Source organism: Asterias amurensis, chromosome 19 (assembly GCF_032118995.1).
Source record: "Asterias amurensis chromosome 19, ASM3211899v1".
NCBI classification, from domain to species: Eukaryota; Metazoa; Echinodermata; class Asteroidea; order Forcipulatida; family Asteriidae; genus Asterias; species Asterias amurensis.
The window spans coordinates 2,647,546-2,671,085 of NC_092666.1; the positions used below are offsets into that span (position 1 = coordinate 2,647,546).

Genomic DNA, 23,540 nt, shown 5'->3' on the forward strand with positions numbered 1-23,540 from the left:
GTTTAACCATGACCAGTCAGCTAGATAGACTCGTCTATGTTTAAATGAATAAAACTGTTTGGTAAATGTATATTCTAATTTGACAACCGATAAAGAGAGATACGACCTTTTGAAGAAAAAAAATACATAGTAATCAAAATGGAAAACGCTGGATTAAAGATTAGCAATATTTGAACAGAATACCAACATTTTGCAGATTGGATTGAAAAGTAGAAACCGGATTTAATGACAACAGAGGGCGACATTTTTTTTATCCGGGTGGATGAACACATTGGGTGCGTTCGTTTAGCTGCCCTGGGTCTACCCCGGTGTGTGGCGGGTTTTTTTTCCAGGACGAACGTGGGTAATTATCTGCACAATATTGTCCTGGAAAGAAAAAAACCACACGACGGGGTCGACCCAGGGAAGCTAAACGAACGCACCCATAGCTTCTACTCTGCCTTTCACCTGTATGGACCCCCGTGGTTACGCGAGTTTCCTCTCCATTGGTATGTCCAGGCATACGCGTTGCAGTGGTCTGGGTATACGGCCGATACCCAAAACATACATTCAAGTACAGGGTTTATATTTTTTCAGTAACAGTAAGCTTAGCTTTGCTCGAAGGTCTTATATTGTTTCGTGACTAACAGAAGTTTGTGAGGTATTAACCTTCAAAAATTATTGAAATGGTGGACTTACCCCCTCTACGTCGTGACGAAATTGACGCTGTTGACTGTCCTTAACTTTAGTTGGACAACTGGTAACGTTCCCCATGTGCGTCTCATTACAGTCAAGGTAAAACGCAAACATAGACAGACCCTGTCAAAAACCATCAATCGAATAAAGTTTTAGGTTATCCCATTTGACCCAGTTAAAAAAACTGGTTCATAACGGATGATGAACATTTTCAAAAATTCACAATTATTGTTTTTACGTCAGATTGTAGGTTATTGAGCCTCCTCGAACTTTTGCATACACACAATATCAAGTTGACCTTAATTTCTGCTTCTGGTCAAAAACGGACGTGAACCCCACGTTCATTTGACCAGCATAAAACAAAACAAAACAAAACGTTTAACTAAACGCCGTGTTCTCGGATTGTTATTTTTACTGGGGGTTCTATACGGATGTGAGGCGATTTGAAAGCCTCAGTGACATTGACTTGGAACTATGCATTCCTGACGCGTCGCATGACTGCTTGCAATGGTTTACTGTTTGAATTATACAATGTGTTCAATTAAAGGCACTCGACACTATTTGTAATTACTCCAGATAATTGTTATCATAAAAACTTTCTAGTATTATAAAAGTGTGAGAAACCGCTCACTCTGAAAGGCAGGTTTTGAGAAAAGAGGTTATTTCTCACTAAAATATTTGTATTGAATAAGAGACCTCACCTGAGGTCTCGAACTAAAAGACACCTTTTAAAGGCACTAGTCGCACACGACTTGTGCGACAAGGGTTTTTCCTCTCTATCATTCTCTCGCTACCTCGACGACCAGTATGGGTCCAAATTTCCATAGGTTTGTTACATAAATGCAAATGTTGAGATACATCAAGTGAGAATACTGGTATTTGACAAATTACCAAACGTGTCCATGTCTTAACACAAATTTTGAGTCCCAGAGTCCTGTTTACATCCTATGCATACACTTGCCCTTTGCTAGTTTCAAAGTTCTCGTGAAAAAAATTATAGTTATTGTTTACCAAATTTCGCTTGACTGTTTGTAACGGTCTATTGACTTATGCAATTATACCACTATAAACAACGTTTGAGCCTAAGACACTATTGTGTACAAGCATACAATTGTACTTTTGGGGGTTTATCAGTTTCCATGAAAAAGGAGTGTATAGGTATTGACATTTGTTTTGTGCCATTTAAAGACATTGGACACTATTGGTAATTGTCAAAGACCAGTCTTCTCACTTGGTGTATCTCAACATATGCATAAAATAACAAACCTGTGAAAATTTGAGCTCAATCGGTCATCGAAGTTGCGAGACAATAATGAAAGAAAAACACCCTTGTCACACGGCATTGTGTGCTAGTTCTAAATCTGAGGTCTCGAAATCAAATTCGTGAAAAATTACTTCTTTCTCGAAAACTACTCCACTTCAGAGGGAGCCGTTTCTCACAATGTTTTATACTACCAACATCTCCCCATTACTCATCACCAAGTAAGGTTTTACGCTAATAATTATTTTGAGTAATTACCAATATTGTCCAATTATATTTTGGTAATCAGTCAATAGAACTAGTGGCAAGGACATCTTTGCGCGAGAAAATCTCACCGACCCCATTTTGGCACGTGATTAGCATGTACTTTTTACATTATTGAATGGCGAGCAGGTAACGTGAATACGGGCATGCTGTTTATTCAGATTCGACTTGCCCAACACGGCCGTCCATTTGGTGTGGAATTTTTTTTGGGATTATATTCGGGGGTGCGCATCCCTAAAAACTGTCGGTGTTCTCTAAAAAATATCATTTCCCCCTAAATGTTTTTGGGGTTGGTCGATATAAATTGTCAAGTCCTCGACATATTGTTATTTCAATAAGGGAATTAATGTGTGGTGAAGACGTTTTCAACTAGTGCTTTGAACCAGCCGAGGCCTGGTTCTTGATAATTATTTTTTTTCCGAGACAAGTCGAGGTAAATTATAAAGAACCAAGCATCGGCGGGTGTAAACCACTAGTTGAAAACCGATTCAACACACTTTGATTCCCATTCATAAACACCTTTTCGATCAAAAAACATCAAGACTTTTTGGTCAAAAAAGTAAAACAAAATGCAAAATTAATTGTTCAATGATTTCTTTCAACACAACACCCCTCCAGCTATGAAATGGTAAGGCCCTCGGGTAACGCCTCCTTGCAAGGAGATTGCTGTGCGCGTCGCGCGTATCACTTGATGTGGCACAACTGTCTGGGCCTGTTGTTTTCAAAACACACTTTTTATAGAAACTGTAAAAATATGAATCAAAAGTGCAATGAATGCAAATGGTGCACAACCATAGAGCTATATATAATGACTAGAGCGCTAACACCCCGTTATACACGCACTAAGGTTTTGAAGCCGTGTGGGCGCATCCATGTTTATGTACAAACCAAAACAAAAGCTTGAGATTTTGTACGGCAGTTGTACGGCTATTTGCATGACAGTGCGTTTGTTCTTTTTTATGTGTCATCGAACCAAAAAATGCTGCAAATGTGAACGCATAATCTGCTTATGAGCGTACAAACTGCGACCGTCATGTGCGTCATATTCAAAAAAAAGACGCGTTTACTTTTTTTAGTACGTCAATCAAGTCGAAACACGGTTTTCGAAGCGCGGACGAACGCGAACAGGCGCAGGCAGTCGCGCATGTAAAGCGCACACGCTGAATGTGTTCTCTTAAAATTAAAATCGTTCCGTAGCATAGACCTTTTCGCAAATACCAGGGCGCGCGCGTAAAGCTTGGAATTAGGTGCATTGTGGTCTAGCTGATTACAAATTTGATTCATATATATCCCACAATGCACCTCATTCAACAGTCTGCGCTTGCGCATTGGTATTTGCGATAAGGTCTATAGAGCTATATATATTGGATGCGCCCACATCGGCTTCAAAACCTTAGTGCGTGTATAACTGGGTGTTAGCGCTCTAGTCAATATATAAAAGCTCTATGTTCCGTAGTCACGCAACACATCAAACAAGTCTGCGCCCAGGTTGGCTTCAAAACGCAGAGCAAGTTAGCGCTCTAGTCAATGTATATAGCTCTATAGACCTGATCGCAAATACCAATGCGCAAGCGCAGACTGTTGAATGAGGTGCATTGTGGGATATATATGAATCAAATTTTGCTACCAGCTAGACCACAATGCATCTAATTCCAAGCTTTACGCGCGCGCCCTAGTATTTGCGAAAAGGTCTATGTGCACAACGTTCTGGACTGGAAAGTTCTACATTAGGAATCATGAACCACTGCAAGCAGTCGTGCCACAAGTCAAGAATCCTTGGCTTCACATCACTGTCTGAAGTTACATTTGGGATGAGGGGGGGGGGGGGGTAAAATGCAAAGCAAGATAGCGCCGTTTTCATCCATCGGGTTAAATACCGGCATCTGTTGTCGTCATTTCATATTTCCATTTCTCAATCCAATCCGCAACATTTTGTTTATTAACACATACCCCTAATAATTAGTCCGTGAGCCAGAGGCTGGAATTGTTAAATGTAGGTATCATTTTATCCAAAATAAGCACATATTATCCACTTGAAAAAAAAATAGAGAGTCCTTTAGTTGTTAACTTAATGATTGGATCTGACTGTGGGAGAATATTTCCAAATTGAATGTGTATCAGGACTGGGGTTGGGCGGGATTGCGGTGGGTGGGGTTTACAGTGTACCGCATATTATTGCCCGTATAACGTTGAATCAAAACAATTTTGTATTCGCTGACCGGCAAGACTGCTGTGTGTGTTTTGTCTTAAGTCCAGTCCTCTGTTTGAGTCTGTTTTTTATTTGTTTCAGTGTTTACTAATTATTCTTTGTAAACATGCATATGCATTGAGACCTGCAGTTATATTTTGTTCATTGGTGGCTCGACTCGACCACGGACCTCTACGGTTCACTTGACATTATTTATAATCTCAATGCATATGCATGTTAATTTAGAAGGGGCCATTACCTACAAGCTTTGCTTCTTAAATGGATCCCTCCGCAGTGTCAACATTGTTATGCATCTATTTCTTCAAACCTATGTTGTGAAACGACTATTTTTCATTGTTGTAATAACTTCTTGTGACTGCTGTTTGATATTGTTTTTTTCTTTTGATACTGTGGACATAAAATGAACCTTGAACCTTGAATTTGAAAACGACACTCAGAGTATACAACACCAACTGTTTATTTACTTATTTATTTATTTATTTATTTATTTATTTATTTTGGTAAGCAGTTCCATACAAAAGTACAAAAAAGAGGCTTTGCATAATGATGTGGAGACGATCAACACTATGCTAAATACGAACTGTGTTTATCGTCTCCAATATTATTCAATGTTAAGCTGTGACTTGTGCATTTAGAGGAGACTCGTTACAGCTGCAGTATACTTGTTCAAAATCAAACCAGTTATTTTAATATGCATGTGCACCTTTTACTTTTTTGTCCTGAACCCGCATAAGCTACCTTTCACACTAAAAACTTCGAAACCCGAGAGGGCTGACCCAAGGAAATGCATGGGAGATTAAAGTTGATAATATGTCAGATTTTTGGCCGATTTGATCAAAAATTTTTGATTTAAAATTCAATAGGTATTTTTTTATGGGGTTCGAGAAAGTTACAAGCTTTCATTTGAGCCATTGCTCGAAAAAGTCCGCCAATTATTAGTAGCAGTGAAATAAATTGCTCAGAAATAATTTTTGTCGGGATCCCGACAATATATCACGTGACCAATTATTATGTGTTTTATAAGAAATGTTTAAAATTTTTGTCATTGTCCCTGACCATTAAAAGTAAAAGTTAAACTTTTTTTCGTTAGAGCAGTAGATACTCTTTCACTCAAAAAATCTATTTTTTAATGTTTGGGGCCAAAAATCTGACATAGCATCTTTAACGTGGGCTGAGAGAGCGTGTTTCAGATGAGGGTGCTATCAGAAGTAGCTTGTACACAGTTCGCCGTTTGGGTGACAGAATCTTGTTACTGGTTTTAACTTAGTACAATATTGGATTTCACCTCGGATTCTGCATCAGTCGGACCTATTTCTTGGTATTTTTGACATAGATTCTGAGACCCACTGACACCAAAAGAGGTCAGACCCCTTGGATCTTGAACCGGATGAATATGTCACGGAAGTTTTTAAAGTGTTTGGAGGCAAACGCCTTAAAAGCCATTTTTAAGGAAAACATCTCAACCGCGAGTATCACTTGTCATGGGAGACTTTAGAACTTTATAGATGGCAGCAGACTTACAAAGTAACTTTCCTGGTAACTTTACGTAAAGTTCTGAGCATGAGCACATTCGTGAGAACAATGGATTTATATGGTAAGTCTGCTGCCTCTTGAACATCTCAAAAGTCCCCCATGATTTTCCCAATTTTCAGGAGGACTTTATCTATTGGAAAATTAGTGCGACACAAAACTGATTTTTGTTTCCCCTTGGCGAATCTTTTAAAATATTCCAATGCCCGTTTTGTTTGCATTTTGACACTTAAATGCCCAACTTACAAAGGTTTTCCGAAATTCTGTGATAAGAATTAAAAAAAGTCTTTCTCACCAAACAAAATGTCTTGCTAATTTTGTGTTGCCTTGGTACATTGAAAGCCAATGGTAAATTGCTCGTCAGAGTGGCCCTCTAGTGATAAGATTTCTTTTCTGGATCGTACATGTTTTATTGATGACACTTTTGGAGTACATAAAATAGATCATAAAGCGCTTTGTAAAGCGCCTGGGAGCATTTTTAATGGATTTGGCGCTATATAAATGTTTATTATTATTATTATTACTATTATCATCCATGTATACGATAATGGCACTTTTTGAATACATACAATAGATCATGCACAATAGATTTTGGCACTAAAACAACTAAATATGTTATTAATAGTACAATAGTCATTAGTATAATAGTTACAGTCGGAGAAAGAAGGTATTGGAACTGTGGAACGCTCTTTGAGCTCAAAACTTTTTTTTTTTTTTTTTTGTATTTACTGCAACAAATTTTAAAAACCAGCGGAGTCAAATGCCTGGACAAACAGTCAGCCTCTTTTTATAATCATCATAACAAAATGAACACGGCATGTCAACATTATATACATGGATGCAAAAGCACCCCCATGCCCAACATTTCTGCTATAGAAGAGAACAGGAAAACAAGATGCCTGTCCTTTAACAGAGTTTCTGCCCCCTTTAAGGCACTGGACACGTTTGGTAATATAGTCAAAGACCAGTATTCTCACTTGGTGTCTCTCAAATATGCATAAACAAATAAATCTGTGAAAATTCGGGTTCAAGTGGTAACTGAATTTGCAAGAGGAGAATAAAGAAAGACAACCTTGTTGTACAACTTTGTGAGCCTTCTGATGCCTAAAAAGGCTTCAGCTGAAGTCTTGTATACTTTGAATGCGAACATATTTCTCAAAAACTGTTACTTCAGAAAGAGCCATTTCCCACAATTTTGTATACAATCAACAGTTCTCCATTACTCATTTAGTTTTTATGCTAACAACTATATTTTGAGTAATGACCAATAGTGTCCAGTGCCTTTAAAGGTGTCTGTCGCCCTCTCTAGGTACTCATCAACTGATAAGCATTGAAGAGGAAACTACCGTAGTAGTTGTCCTTCACTGGGTCGTAGACTCCGCCCCAGCAGACGATGAGGGCGTACAGATTTTGCCATTGACCAGAGGATGTTGTCACGGTATTTGCAGGTACCTGGCGACCGTTGTGTGCGATGACGTTTGCTCCATCAACCTTTAAACAATGTGATAAGAGCATATCAAGTTAAGTTTTGTACAATTTATACATTCTTTTGTTAACATTCATTTTGTCAAAGCTCAAACATGTCAATCTCCTGCTCATTGAACTTGTTCACCATTATTCCCCTACTCAGACATTACGTTCACTTTAGTGCTTTCAAATATAAGAGCTTCTTCCATGTTTGTATAGGCACAGATCAAATTCTTACGCCACACCATTTCTTTGGAATAGTCGTCCTATGCATAATTATTCGCAGTTAGCTCTTTGCACTGTTTTAAGTCTCTATTAAAAACTCTTTTGTTTGACGCTGCTTGATTGTAATCTGCTAATTTGTAGTTGTATCTTTCAGTCATTGTTGATTTGATTGCTCTCTTGATACACTTATAGTTTGAGGCTTTTGCATTGGGCGCTTTACAAAATGTATTTATTGTTATCATAACATTGGTTTAATTTATGTGTTGGCTACCCTTTCAGTAAAATGGGATAAATGGGACTTTTTAGGACACTTGAAGGCAGCATATTTAAAAAGAAGGTCATTATAGAGATGTTTCCACTGTTTGGATAAAGTGCGCCGGTTGGCATGGCTGGCCGAATGCTACCAAAATAATCAATAGTTTTAAACTAAATTGTGACAAAATTTATTATGTTTTGTAAAGATTCATGGGCTGAAATATCTCTTACAGTTTTTGTTTTCAATAAATTCACAGATTTTTTAATATTTTGTGTAAAATTTCTACAAACTATCTGTTGTGGCCTTTATGGCTTTCCATAGTTTCCCAAAAAAACTCGGGCTGTGACGTTGCAGTAGAATTGTTTATAAAGTGCGGGCATGCTCAGATCTGCGCAAACAAAGGAAATTTTACTCAATAAGTCTGCTGCCACCTAGAGTTTTGAAGTCTCCAGGTATAAATCATGACACTTACCACACATGGGAGACTTGTGCACAGGTACTGCGTATAGGAACTCTGGCCATCTATGCCAGTTACTGTTCCTCGAACCTCGTAGCGTGACCCAGTCTTGGGTGTTGGGCAAAAGGTGAAGTTTAAGAGAGCTTTCCCCTTGTATACGATAGACTGCACGGAAGCAATGGTTACTATCTCAGTGAGGTACACAGGGTCACGTTCGGTCATAGGGAACTTGGGGTGCTGGAAATACTTTGGGTTATAGTGCTTGGGCCTGGTCGCCTGTGATCGGATGAGGGCGGCCTCGGCACTGCTCTGTAAGACAAAAATAAATTACAATCAAACTAATATTTATTTGGAGACATTTCTTCCGAGTTTTGGAATCAATGAATTCAAACTACGGATGAATACACTTGAAAAAAAAAAAAAACATGAATGAAAACTTTTCAGGAAGTCACCCCGAACAAACTGATGCACAAATTTCAATCATTCATGGGACGTTTCACAAAGAACTTAGGACTAGTCCTCTTTTAAGAGTTATCAAAAACTTAAGACTAGTCCAAAGTTTGGACGACTAAAAACTCATCCTAACTCGAGATAATTAGACTGGTATTAACTCTTTGACAAATCTAACCCTAATATTTCTATGGATACATTTCTAGTGTTATTTCTGTGGAAGTATTTTTCTGTGAGTTTTGGAAACCATAGTTGATAAAGCTACGGTTGAATCTACTGGAGAAAAAAACCCAAACATAAACAAAACAACCATCATCACTGAAAAACAGAAAGTCACCCAAACAAGTTATTAAAAGCACCAATATTTTGAACAAACTATTTCGAAGGGTTCAGTGTCATATTTTGGAATAATCCCGATTTACAAACACATAAAAATCACGTCTAACACCTTGACTCTCTCTAAGTACCTACCGAAGGAAACATTTCAGCATCTAGTGTAAAGGAGATGGCCTCTACGCCCCCAGCTGTGCCCTTTATGTAGATATCATTGGTGCTGGGCCACGACTCAATTAAACAGATGGGTCCTGCGGTACCGTCGGATTTGAGATTTGTGCACAAAGCACTGGAAGCTGTCTACAATGTAATAAGAAGAAATATTCAACAAATTATCATCACTGTTTAAATTATTCGTAAAGGAAAAGTTCATCTCTTTGGTGTAAAAGTGTTTTCACAACAAAAGCACGGCGGAATAAACCACAGTGCCAAATGGTTTGCGAGTTGTCAGGAAATGTATACATTTACTTGTGTGTTTAACTCTTGAGACTTATTTGACCTCAAGTTCATGGGGTGTTTACAGTTTTCACTCGCACAAACATCTGCCATTTAGGGGAAAAAATGCACGGAAATACAATAATAGTGGCACACACAGCATATTGAAAACTTATTACTATTTAAATCGTAAAGAAAACACGTCTTTAAATTTGTGGAAAAATAACACAGAAACAATACTCCGAACAAAGATATTGACAAAATAGTAGTTTTTCTGTTAATTCCGGGGGTATGTGCCTCTGTTTTGCCTCTTTAATAGCTGTTTTGGTTATGAATGCATACACCCCCGAAAGCGATATAAATATGTTCCACTGCGCATTTATTTATTTTTTTCTTTATTTTTTTTTGGGGGGGTCATAATACTCTAAATATTACCTTTCCAGGTTCGTCGACGACGTAGTATCTAAAGACACCGTACGTAGCATCCCAGTCAGGATTGTTAATCAGCATTACGGTCACAATCACCGCCATGCCCTTAGACTGTTTGCACAACAAACCAATGAGAGACATCGTCTCATCCTGGTGGGCTGTCGACACCTCCGTTGTGCTGTACTTCGTTACAACGGGCACAATGCTTGGTTTGGGTGAACTATCTGCGGAAATACCTGAGTAAACAGTAATAAATACTGTTTTAGTTTCAATTCCAATTCAATTCAATCAACATTCATTTCCATATTGGTCAAAAAAGGGAAAAGGTGTCCAAAATTAAGTACAATTATTTAAGTCAAAGACAGTCAAGGGCAGGTCAAGAAAACGACCGATGAAAATGAAAAAAAAAACAAAAAAAAAAAAAACATTGTGATGGATAAGGAACAAACCAATTTGAAGGCATTTACAAAAGCCAAACAAACAAACATAAGCAATTTAACTCAAAGTATTATTCATCAAAATATTATATATGTATAAATAATAATATGGCGTGTAGCAAATCATATTTTATTTATAGTTCATTTTCCTATTCTTTTTGAAAACACAAAACAAAATATATATATATATATATGTATTACTCATTTTATTCTATGTCCAACCATAACATGTGGGGAGGCAGGTCTACATACCACAGTAATTACTTTGCTTTAGTTTCTCCTAGCCCATCTGGAAGTATTTTTGTTCACTTATGTTCAAGTATTAATTAAATAAAATAATAAAAAGATATTTATAAAGCGCCAAATTGCCAAATAAGGCCTCAAAGCGCTAGATACAAAGGTAAAAAAGCTGAATAAATATAATAATAACAGTAACTACAAGATTTACACACACAGAATAAGACCACGTAATTACTTTGCTTTTTGTTTCTTCTAGCCCATCGAAGAATGTTTGTATTGTTCAAGTATTGTTGAAATGACTGAATACAAATACTACTACTTATAATAATATTATATTTAAAAAACAACATAGAGTAGTGCTATTTATTTGTATAAAACCTTTACCCCAGTGTGTATAAATGTTGAATTCCCCCCCCCCCCCCCCCGAGAACAAAACAACACAGGGAAAATAAAAGGACCCCATCTGGCGGGAAAATCTTCAGTACAGGGACAATAGAAAGAACAAAAGATGTCTCAACAGGGATGCATAATTTGAGAATGGGTGTATCACACGAATGTGACAACGCCTCCGAAAATGATTGTCTACTTACCGACTGCAAAAAGCAACATCAGACTGCCAAGTACTTGCATTACTAACTGCATGGTGATGGGCTGATAACTTCAACTCTCCGTAGATCAAAACGCGGCTCTTAAAGTGTGTTGAAATCTTATCAAATTTCGGGAGCGAACAGTGTTGATAATTTGGAGCGATGTTCAACAGTGTGATGATGACTCCGTGGGCTGCTTGGCGCTATTTATACTAAGACGCTGCGCATGGAATAAGATTATGCATGACCTCATGAACTCTCTGGTAGGTATTTTCCAGAATGTCGACATCCTGGAAATCACCGCACCGATTGCACATTCTAGGGATTTTCCAATTTGACAAGTGCCTCTGCACTGCTTTGTGTCATTTCCCTAACTGGGCAACCTTCCCCCCCCCCCCCCACCCAACTTCCCCCAAACATACATGCAACCAATATAACATTAACATTAGGTCATGACCCGTACTCGTGTTTTTGTATGCTCTAATACAGGGTGCTTGATTCATGTCTACGCAACTGTAATCATTATAATAATTTCCAGACATGACAGGATAATTTATTTGACGCCACTTTGGGCACTATTGGTAATTGCTCAAAATAATTGTTAGCATACAAACTTACTTGGTAACGAGCACTGGGAGTTGTTGATACTTTAAAACATTGTGAAAAACGGTTCCCTCTGAAGTAGGCCTTTGATTGTTTCTGAGAAAGAGGAAATTTCTCACTAAAACAAAAATAAAATACTTCAGCGGAAGCCTTTTATTTTGCATCCATTTTGCATACAAATTTGTGCAACAAAGGTGTTTTTTCCATTGTTCTCTTGCGCAACTTCGATGCCCAATTGAGCCCAAATTTTCACAGGTTTGTTATGTTATGCAAACGTTGGAACAGGCCTACACCAAATGAGAATACTGCGTCATTGACAAATACCAAAAGTGTCCAGTTTAGCCGATTTCACGAAACGATCTCGAGTTAGGATGAGTTCAATGCGTCCTACTGCTATTAAGGAAGAGTTTGTTGAAATCGACTGCAGTACCTTTAAACCTAACTTGCCTTTCGGCGAGTTTATAGCAAGTCTATGATATTTGGTCCCTGACCATTAAAAGTAAAAGTTAAACTTTTTTTCGTTAGAGCAGGTGATACTCTTTGAAATACCATTCACTCAAAAAATCTATTTTTTAATGTTTGGGGCCAAAAATCTGACATAGCATCTTTAACGTGGGCTGAGAGAGCGTGTTTCAGATGAGGGTGCTATCAGAAGTAGCTTGTACACAGTTCGCCGTTTGGGTGACAGAATCTTGTTACTGGTTTTAACTTGGTACAATATTGGATTTCACCTCGGATTCTGCATCAGTCGGACCTATTTCTTGGTATTTTTGACATAGATTCTGAGACCCACTGACACCAAAAGAGGTCAGACCCCTTGGATCTTGAACCGGATGAATATGTCACGGAAGTTTTTAAAGTGTATGGAGGCAAACGCCTTAAAAGCCATTTTTAAGGAAAACATCTCAACCGCGAGTATCACTTGTCATGGGAGACTTTAGAACTTTATAGATGGCAGCAGACTTACAAAGTAACTTTCCTGGTGACTTTACGTTAAGTTCTGAGCATGAGCACATTCGTGAGAACCATGGATTTATATGGTAAGTCTGCTGCCTCTTAAACATCTCAAAAGTCCCCCATGATTTTCCCAATTTTCAGGAGGACTTTATCTATTGGGAAAATTAGTGCGACACAAAACTGATTTTTGTTGTTTCCCCTTGGCGAATCTTTTTAAATATTCCAATGCCCGTTTCGTTTGCATTTTGACACTAAAATGCCCAACTTACAAAGGTTTTCCGAAATTCTGTTATAAGAATTTAAAAAAGTCTTCTCACCAAACAAAATGTCTTGCTAATTTTGTGTTGCCTTGGTACATTTGAAAGCCAATGGTAAATTTCTCGTCAGAGTGGCACTCTAGTGATAAGATTTTTTTCTGGATCGTACATGTTTTATTGATGACACTTTTGGAGTACATAAAATAGATCATCAATGTATACGATAATGGCACTTTTTGAATACATAAATACATACAATAGATCATGCACAATAGATTTTGGCACTAAAACAGCTAAATATGTTATTAATAGTACAATAGTCATTAGTATAATAGTTACAGTCGGAGAAAGAAGGTATTCATAGTAGAATAAACATGCTTTCTGACGCAAGTTAAGTAGGTGTGGAACGCTCATTCAGCTCAAAACTTTTTTTTTTTTTTTTTTTTTTTTTGGATGTATTTACTGAAACAAATTTTTAAAACCAGCGGAGTCAAATGCCTGGACAAACAGTCAGCCTCTTTTTATAATCATCATAACAAAATGAACACGGCATGTCAACATTATATACATGGATGCAAAAGCACCCACATGCCTAACATTTCTGCTATAGTAGAGAACAGGAAAACAAGATGCCTGTCCTTTAACAGAGTTTCTGCCCCCTTTAAGGCACTGTACACGTTTGGTAATATTGTCAAAGACCAGTATTCTCACTTGGTGTCTCTCAAATATGCATAAACAAATAAATCTGTGAAAATTCGGGTTCAAGTGGTAATTGAATTTGCAAGAGAAGAATAAAGAAAGACAACCTTGTTGTACAACTTTGTGGGCCTTCTGATGCCTAAAAAAGGCTTCAGCTGAAGTCTTGTATACTTTGAATGCGAACCTATTTCTCAAAAACTGTTACTTCAGAAAGAGCCATTTCCCACAATTGTGTATACAATCAACAGTTCTCCATTGCTCATTTAGTTTTTATGCTAACAATTATATTTTGAGTAATGACCAACAGTGTCCAGTGCCTTTAAAGGTGTCTACCGCCCTCTCTAGGTACTCATCAACTGATTAGCATTGAAGAGGAAACTACCGTAGTAGTTGTCCTTCACTGGGTCGTAGACTCCGCCCCAGCAGACGATGAGGGCGTACAGATTTTGCCATTGACCAGAGGCTGTTGTCACGATATTTGCAGGTACCTGGCGACCGTTGTGTGCGATGACGTTTGCTCCATCAACCTTTAAACAATGTGATAAGAGCATATCAAGTTAAGTTTTGTACAATTTATACATTCTTTTGTTAACATTCATTTTGTCAAAGCTCAAACATGTCAATCTCCTGCTTATTTAACTTGTTCACCATTATTCCCCTACTCAGACATTACGTTCACTTTAGTGCTTTCAAATATAAGAGCTTCTTCCATGTTGTATAGGCACAGATCAAATTCTTACGCCACACACCATTTCTTTGGAATAGTCGTCCTACGCATATTCGCAGTTAGCTCTTTGCACTGTTTTAAGTCTCTATTAAAAACTCTTTTGTTTGAAGCTGCTTGATTGTAATCTGCTAATTTGTAGTTGTATCTTTCAGTCATTGTTGATTTGATTGCCTCTCTTGATACACTTATAGTTTGAGGCTTTTGCATTGGGCGCTTTACAAATGTATTTATTGTTATCATAACATTGGTTTAAATTTATGTGTTGGTTACCCTTCCAGTAAAATGGGATAAATCAAAGACTTTTTAGGACACTTGGAGGCAGCATATTAAAAAGATGGTCATTAGAGATGTTTCCACTGTTCGGATAAAGTGCGCTGAATGGCATGGCTGGCCGAATGCTACACAAATAATTAATAGTTTTAAACTAAATTGTGACCAAATTTATTATGTTTTGTAAAGATTCATGAGCTGAAATATCTCTTACAGTTTACGTTTTCAATAAATTCACAGATTTTTTAATATTTTGTGTAAAATTTCTACAAACTATCTGTTGTGGCCTTTATGGCTTTCCGTAGTTTCCAAACAAACTCGGCTGTGACGTTGCAATAGAATTGTTTATAAAGTGCGGGCATGCTCAGATCTGCGCAAACAAGGAAATTTTACTCAATAAGTCTGCTGCCACTAGAGTTTTGAAGTCTCCAGGTATAAATCATGACACTTACCACACATGGAGACTTGTGCACAGGTACTGCGTATAGGAACTCTGGCATCTGTGCCAGTTACTGTTCCTCGAACCTCGTAGCGTGACCCAGTCTTGGGTGTTGGGCAAAAGGTGAAGTTAAGAGAGCTTTCCCCTTGTACACGATAGACTGCATGGAAGCAATGGTTACTATCTCAGTGAGGTACACAGGATCACGTTCTGTCATAGGGAACTTGGGGTGCTGGAAATACTTTGGGTTATAGTGCTTGGGCCTGGTCGCCTGTGATCGGATGAGGGCGGCTCTGTAAGACAAAAATAAATTACATCAAACTAATATTTATTTGGAGACATTTCTTCCGAATTTTGGAAACATGAATTCGTAAAATTACGGATGAATACACTTGAAAAACAAAACAAAAAAAACATAAATGAAAAACTTTTCAGGAAGTCTCACCCGAACAAACTGAAGCACAAATTTCAATCATTCATGGTCCGTTTCACAAAGGACTTAGGACTAGTCCTATTTTAAGAGTTATTAAAACGATTTTGGGGTTGAACAAAGAATTGACTAGAGTGGGATTCGAACCAACGACCTCCGGATTAACGTGCCAGTTATTAAAAACTTAAGACTAGTCCAAGTTTGGACGACTAAAAACTCATCCTAACTCGAGATAATTAGACTGTATTAACTCTTTGACAAATCTAACCCTAATATTTCTATGGATACATTTCTAGGATTATTTCTGTGGAAGTATTTTTCTGTGAGTTTTGGGAACCATAGTTGATAGAGCTACGGTTGAATCTACTGGAGAAAAACCCCAAACATAAACAAAACAACCATCATCACTGAAAAACAGAAAGTCACCCAAACAAAGTTATTAACTATTTCGAAGGGTTCAGTGTCATATTTTGGAATAATCCCGATTTACAAACACATAAAAATCACGTCTAACACCTTGACTCTCTCTAAGTACCTACCGTTGGAAACATCTCAGCATCTAGTGTAAAGGAGATGGCCTCTACGCCCCAGCTGTGCCCTTTATGTAGATATCATTGGTGCTGGGCCACGCCTTAATTAAACAGATGGTCCTGCGGTACCGTCGGATTTGAGATTTGTGCACAAAGCACTGGAAGCTGTCTACAATGTAATAAGAAGAAATATTCAACAAATTATCATCACTGTTTTAATTATTCGTAAAGGAAAAGTTCATCTCTTTGGTGTAAAAGTGTTTTCACAACAAAAGCACGTTGAATAAACCACAGTGCCAAATGGTTTGTGAGTTGTCAGGAAATGTATACATGTACTTGTACGTGTTTAACTATTGAAACTTATTTGACCTCAAGTTCATGGGTGTTTACAGTTTTTCACTCGCACAAACATCTGCCATTTAGGGGAAGAAATGCACGCAAATACAAATTTAAGTGGCACACACAGCATATTGAAAACTTATCACTATTTAAATCGTAAAGAAAACACGTCTTTAAATTTGTGGAAAATAACACAGAACAATACTCCGAACAAAGATAATGACAAAATAGTAGTTTTTTCTGTTAATTCCGGGGGTATGTGCCTCTCTATTTTGCCTCTTTAATGCTGTTTTGGGTATGAATGCAATATAAATATGTTCCACGGCGCATTTTTTTTTTTTTTTTTTTTTTTTTTGGGGGGGGGGGGGGGGGGGGGGTTCATAATACTCTAAATATTACCTTTCCAGGTGCGTCGACGACGTAGTATCTAAAGACACCATACGTAGAATCCCATTCAGGATTGTTAATCAGCATTACGGTCACGTTCACCGCCATGCCCTTAGACTGTTTGCACAACAAACCAATCAGAGACATCGTCTCATCCTGGTGGGCTGTCGACACCTCCGTTGTGCTGTACTCGTTACAACGGGCACATTGATTGGTTTGGGTGAACTATCTGCGGAAATACCTGAGAAAACGGTAATAAATAGTTTTAGCTTTCAATTCCATTCAATTCAATCAACATTTGTTTCAATATTGGTCAAAAAAGGGAAAAGGTGTCCAAAATTAGGTACAATTATTTAAGTCAAAGACGGTCAAGGACAGGTCAAGAAAACGACCGATGAAAATGAAATGAAAAAAAACCCACATTGTAATGGATAAGGAGCAAACCAATTTGGGGGCATTTACAAAAGCCAAACAAACAAACATAAGCAATTTAACTCAAGTTGATGAAGTTAATATTATATATGTATAAATAATAATATGGCGTGTAGCAAATATATTTTGTTTATAGTTCATTTTCCTATTCTTTTGAAAATACAAAACAATATATATATATATGTATTACTCATTTTATTCTATGTCCAACCGTAACATGTGGGGAGGCAGGTCTACATACCACAGTAATTACTTTGATTTAGTTTCTCCTAGCCCATCTGGAAGATTTTTGTTCACTTATGTTCACGTATTGTTGAAATGGCTGAATAAATATTATAATAATAACAGTACTATAAGATTTACACACACAAAATAAGACCACGTAATTACTTTGCTTTTTGTTTCTTCTAGCCCATCGAAGAATGTTTGTATTGTTCAAGTATTGTTGAAATGACTGAATAAAAATACTACTACTTAATAACATTATATTTAAAAAACAACATAGAGTAGTGCTATTTATTTGTATAAAGCCTTTACACCAGTGTGTATAAATGTTTAATCCCCCCCCCCCCCACAAAGATATACAACATTTTCATAAAAGTTACTTTCTATTAGCGTATTATATTTCTCCAGCCAAAGGTGTCCAGTGCCTTTAACAGGGTGCACTTTTAGTCAACCTTGTGCATCGACAATTATGTTCATCTTAAGATTTTGCTCTCATAGCATATCCGTTAACTTCTCTGGAGACCGAGGGGCCTTTCTCAAACCACGGCTTGGGCTCCGGCTCAGGCTGAGGCTCCGCGTGCTGTGTACGCAGCTTGCATTTAACCTGCATTTTGGAGCAGCGCGTATTGCATGGATATCAGCACGCGGAGCCTGAGCCGGAGCCCAATCCGTGGTTTGAGAAAGGCCCGAGGACAAAACACAGAGGGAAAATAAAAGGACCCCCATCACAGGGAAATCATAAAGACCTGGGTGCTCCACAAAGAATTTTGTGTACAAAATCTGGCGGGAAAATCTTCAGTACAGGGACAATAGAAAGAACAAAAGATGTCTCAACAGGGATGCATAATTTGAGAATGGGTGTATCACACGAATGCGACAACGCCTCCGAAAATGATTGTCTACTTACCGACTGCAAAAAGCAACATCAGACTGCCAAGTACTTGCATTACTAACTGCATGGTGATAGGCTGATAACTTCAACTCTCCGTAGATCAAAACGCGGCTCTTAAAGTGTGTTGAAATCTATCAAATTTCGGAGCGAACAGGGTTGATAATTTGGAGCGATGTTCAACAGTGTGATGCCGACTCCGTGGGCTGCTTGGCGCTATTTATACTAAGACGCTGCGCATGGAACACGATTATGCATGACCTCATGAACTCTCTGGTAGGGATTTTCCATAATGTCGACATCCTGGAAATCACCGCACCGATTGCACATTCTAGGGATTTTCCAATTGACAAGTGCCTCTGCACTGCTTTGTGTAATTTCCCTAGCTGGGCACCCCCCCCCCCCCCCCTTCCCCTATTCCCTCCAAACATACACGCAACCACAATAACATTATAGGTCATGACCCGTACTCGTGTCTTTGTATGCTCTAATACAGGGTGCTTGATTCATGTCTACGCCATTTTAATCATTATAATAATTTCCAGCCAGGATAATTTATTTAAAGCCAACTGGGCACTACTGGTAATTGCTCAAAATAATTGTTAGCATAACAAACTTACTTGGTAACGAGCACTGGGAGTTGTTGATACTTTAAAACATTGTGAGAAACGGTTCCCTCTGAAGTAGGCCTATGATTGTTTCTGAGAAAGAGGAAATTTCTCACTAAAACAAAATGAAATACTTCAGCGGAAGCCTTTTATTTTGCATCCATTTTGCATACAAATTTGTGCAACAAAGGCGTTTTTTCCATTGTTCTCTTGCGCAACTTCGATGCCCAATTGAGCCCAAATTTTCACAGGTTTGTTATGTTATGCAAACGTTGGAACAGGCCTACACTAAATGAGAATACTGCGTCATTGACAAATACCAAACGTGTCCAGTTTTAGCCGATTTCACGAAACGATCTGGAGTTAGGATGGGTTCACTGCGTCCTACTGCTATTAAGGAAGAGTTTGTTGAAATCGATGGCAGTACCTTTAAACCTAACTAGGCTTTCAACGAGTTTATAGCAAGTCTATGATATCTTTCCCTTTTGTTTAGTTTTGAATTATTTATAATGGTTTAACTTTATATTGGTTTAAATTCATGATTCTTTTTGGTGATATTAATTACTTTCGTCTTCATTTGTTTCGGTTTTTTTTCTTTTCTTTATTTGTTCTTTATACATAACATTACATTATTTGTTTATATTTTGTTTTATTTATTATTTTTGTCTTGTTTAGCAGTATGTTCCTTTGATTTGGCCTTCATGGTGATATCCTTTTGCCCAGGAACTTTTCTGGACTTGAATTATCTCCAAACTGGTTTTATTTGACCCCTAGACTTCCAACAGCAGCATCCATACTTTACCCGAGTGACATATAAAGGGAATGTGTAAGTTTTTAATTCTTAAAAATTGTGGCAACTTTTTGAGAAGTATTTAAAGAATCATCTTAAAGGAACACGTTGCCTTGGATCGGACGAGTTGGTCTATAAAAAGCGTTTGAAACCGTTTGTTATGAAATGTATATGGTTAGAAAGATGTTTTAAAAGTAGAATATAATGATCCACACAAGTATCTCTCAAAATTGCACGGTTTTCTTTTTACGTCGCGAACTATCACGGTCGGCCATTTATGGGGTCAAAATTTTGACTCCCATAAATGGCCGACCGTGTTTTTGGACGAGGTAAAAAGAAAACCCACGCAATTTCGAGGCATATTTGTGTAGACCATTGTATTCTACTTTTACATCATCTTTCTAACCATGTGCATTTTATAATAAACGGTCAAAAAACGCTTTTCAAAGACCAACTCGACCGATCCAAGGCAACATGTTCCTTTAATTATGGTCTTGGAAAAAGATAATTATAATCCTTGGTTCATATAAAGCGCTTTATCACACCCTTGTGGGCGTATCAAAGCGCTCAGTATGTGTTCCTGTTGGGAGCTACATTTTAAAGTATGTTGTGTGCTTTCAGATGCCTTGAATTCGAGACCTCGGCTTAGTTCTCGAATTCAATTCAAATATTTAAGTGAGAATTACTTCTTTACTTTAGAGGGAGCCAATTCCCACAATTGTTTTTAACATATATACTATTTAAAAATACTATTAACCGCTCTCTATTTGCTCGTTACCGAGTAAATTTTTATGCTAACAATTATTTTGAGTAATTACCAATAGTGTCCAGTGTCTTTCAAACAATCGAACGGTTCCAAAAACCAAAAGGGTGCCACTTAATGGAATGTTTATAAGTTATGTTCACTCATATAAACATTTTATAAGTGTTTAAGTATGCGGGGTGCAAACTTATACCACCATAACAAAATGACAGTTCAGAAGAAAAGAGCTAAGAAGAAAAAACTCTGCATCGAGTTTGGGGCGAGGAGGGTTGGGGCGAGGGGGGCTGCGGCTCATAAATCAAATACAAAACACTAACAACAGTGTATCACATCACCCAGTCCACCTACCATCCCTTTAATACTTAGCTCAGCTCACGGTAAAAGCGACCATTTCCTCCACCACCCCGCCCCCCGAAAAAGGGGTCAATTCGATACTTTTCGTCGAATACCGAAAGACTATCGTGTGATACTTTGTGTGCTTTCAGATGTCTAAAAAGGCTTCAGGCCTAGAGTCTTTAATTATAATGGAGTGAAAAACTACCCCATTCTCAAAAACTACCCCATTCCCAAAAACTACGTTACCTACAGAGGGAGCTGTTTCTCATAATATGTTTAATATTATCAGCAGCTCTATGTTTGTTAACAAAGTTGTCATGCTAACATAACAATTATTTTTAGTAATTTACAATAGTCTCCAGTAATTAATTGGTGTGAGGGTCTAACAAATTGATCCAATTAAGCAAAAATCATTAATTCACATGGCACAGACACTCTTTGGGGGGGGGGGGGGGGGTGCAACATTTGAGATTATTACCGCACCAGTTGTAAAACAGTCAATGACAGAACTTTGAACGTCACGAGGTTGAGAGGGTAATTCCGTCTTTCTAATCTTATCAATTTCACAATCTCCTAGTACTGAACAATGTAGACCTTCAACCGAACAAACAAACAAAAAAGTTGAAGTGTTTGTTTTATTTAAAGGCATTGGACACTATTACTAAAAATAGTTATTAGCATAAAACCTTTCTTTGTGACGAGTAATGGGGAGAGGTTGATGGTGGCCTAGTTGATGGTATAAAACATTGTGAGAAACGGCTCCCTCTGAAGTGCCATAGTTGTTGAGGAAGAAGTAATTTTCTACGAATTTGATTTCGAGACCTCAGATTTTGAACTTGAGGTCTCGAAATCAACCATTTAAACGCACACAACTTCGTGTGACAAGGGTGTTTTTTTCTGTCATTATTATCTCGCAACTTCGACGACCGATAGAGTTTAAATTTTCACAGGATAGTTATTTTATGCATAATATGTTGAGATACACCAACTGTGAAGGCTAGTCTTTGACAATTACCAATAATGTCTACTGCCTTTAAGCACATAGAAAGGAAACCTATAGGCCTAACCACAAAATCTGAACTTTGGGATTTCTGCGCGCTTCAAAAAGTGAAAGGCAAGACCCTCAAGACGATTTGTTGCCGCCTTGAACAAAATTTAAAACACAAAATAAGTGAATAAAGCAGAAGAGAAAGAGCTATATACCTACTTATTCTTTCAGCAACCTTTTACCCGCAGCGTAATTCAGTTCTTTAGGTGACAAAGTGGTAATACAAACGTCACTAAACGCTTCATCTTTGTAAACACATCAAATATACCTTTTAATGCAGCCAAGGGGGGCTGGCGGAAGAACTAAATTCATATTTTGTTTAATATTTTTAAGTATGTACAACATAAGTTTTAACTACCCTTGAACATCACTCTATTTACTGTAGTGATTTACCATGTGTGTAGGGATCACACCGCATGACCCAACAGGCACATAAGTCATCCGCACTCGTACCACTAACCGCATGCGGAGGCCGACGGCCGACGCATGCGGATAGTGTACGGGGCATCGTGTCGTGCGATGTTACGCACAGTGAATACGGGTGGGTTTTTATACAGCGGCGGTCTTTTTTCGGAGTGAATAATTCGACTGCATTGAGCAAGGCTATGCTGGACTTGATGTAGATGATGTCAATAGCTGAGAATACACGCCACAAATAAAAGAGTAGAAAGCTCAGATGAAGAAAACCATTTTGTTTGGAGGTCACGGATTTTTACGTTTCGTTTGCAGACCGGGCTTGTCTTGTTACGTACCAGTTGGCATTCAATGGTAAAGGCAACAACATTGCTCTGTCACAAGAATGAGAGGGTAATTTCACTCTAACTTCAAAAAAAAAAAAAACCTTCATCAGTTTCTAGAAATGTTGAATTGTAGACTTGGACTTTACCAGCTGTAAAGTCCAGTCAATGGTCAAGTCAACAACATAGCTTTGTCACGAGAGGGGGGAATTCCGGTACTCTAAAATTAAAAATAAACCCTTTATTAGTTTCTAGAAACTATCAATTGGAAAGCTTTGAAGTTAGAATTTGGACTTTACCAGTTGTAAAGTCCATTCAATGATCAAGTCAACAATAAAGCTTTGTCAAAAGAGGGGGTAATATTCCATTCACCAGTTCCTAGAAGAAATGAACAAATGAAAAGCTTTGAATGGTAAGCTTGTCTTCAGGTAGAGGGGGTAATAAAAAACTTCATTAGTTTCTAGAAATTAACCATTGGAAAGCTTGGAATGGTAGAATTGAGACTTCCAGTTGTAAAGTCCATTCAATGATCAAGTCAACAATAATAGCTTTGACACGAAAGGGGGTAATTCCAGTACTCTGATTTTTAAAAATAAATCCTTCACCAGTTCCTAGAAGAAATGAACAAATGAAAAGCTTTGAATGGTAGACTTGTCACTAGGTAGAGGGGGTAATGCCATTACTCTAAATTTAAAAAATCGTCAGTTACTAAAAATAAATAGTTGGAAAGCTTTGAATTGGGACTTTACCAGTTGTAAAGTCAACTAAATAAACAGGTCAACAGGATAGCTTTTTCACGAGAGGGGTAATTCCATTCCT

At 37.8% G+C, this 23,540-nt stretch overlaps 1 protein-coding gene and 1 pseudogene across 1 annotated transcript; both read right to left on the minus strand.

Moving 5' to 3' along the window:
• Window positions 1–4,912: 4,912 nt before the first annotated feature.
• Window positions 4,913–11,550, minus strand: LOC139951501 (uncharacterized). The gene is made up of 5 exons (XM_071950435.1): window positions 11,259–11,550; window positions 9,998–10,227; window positions 9,266–9,427; window positions 8,360–8,653; window positions 4,913–7,430 (listed from the first exon to the last, which is right to left on the minus strand). Exons 1-5 carry the CDS (start codon window positions 11,308–11,310, stop codon window positions 7,245–7,247), a joined length of 924 nt encoding a protein of 307 aa, XP_071806536.1. The 5' UTR covers window positions 11,311–11,550; the 3' UTR covers window positions 4,913–7,244.
• Window positions 11,551–13,005: 1,455 nt separating this feature from the next.
• On the minus strand, window positions 13,006–18,599 carry LOC139951503 (uncharacterized; annotated as a pseudogene).
• Between the last annotated feature and the right edge of the window lie 4,941 nt (window positions 18,600–23,540).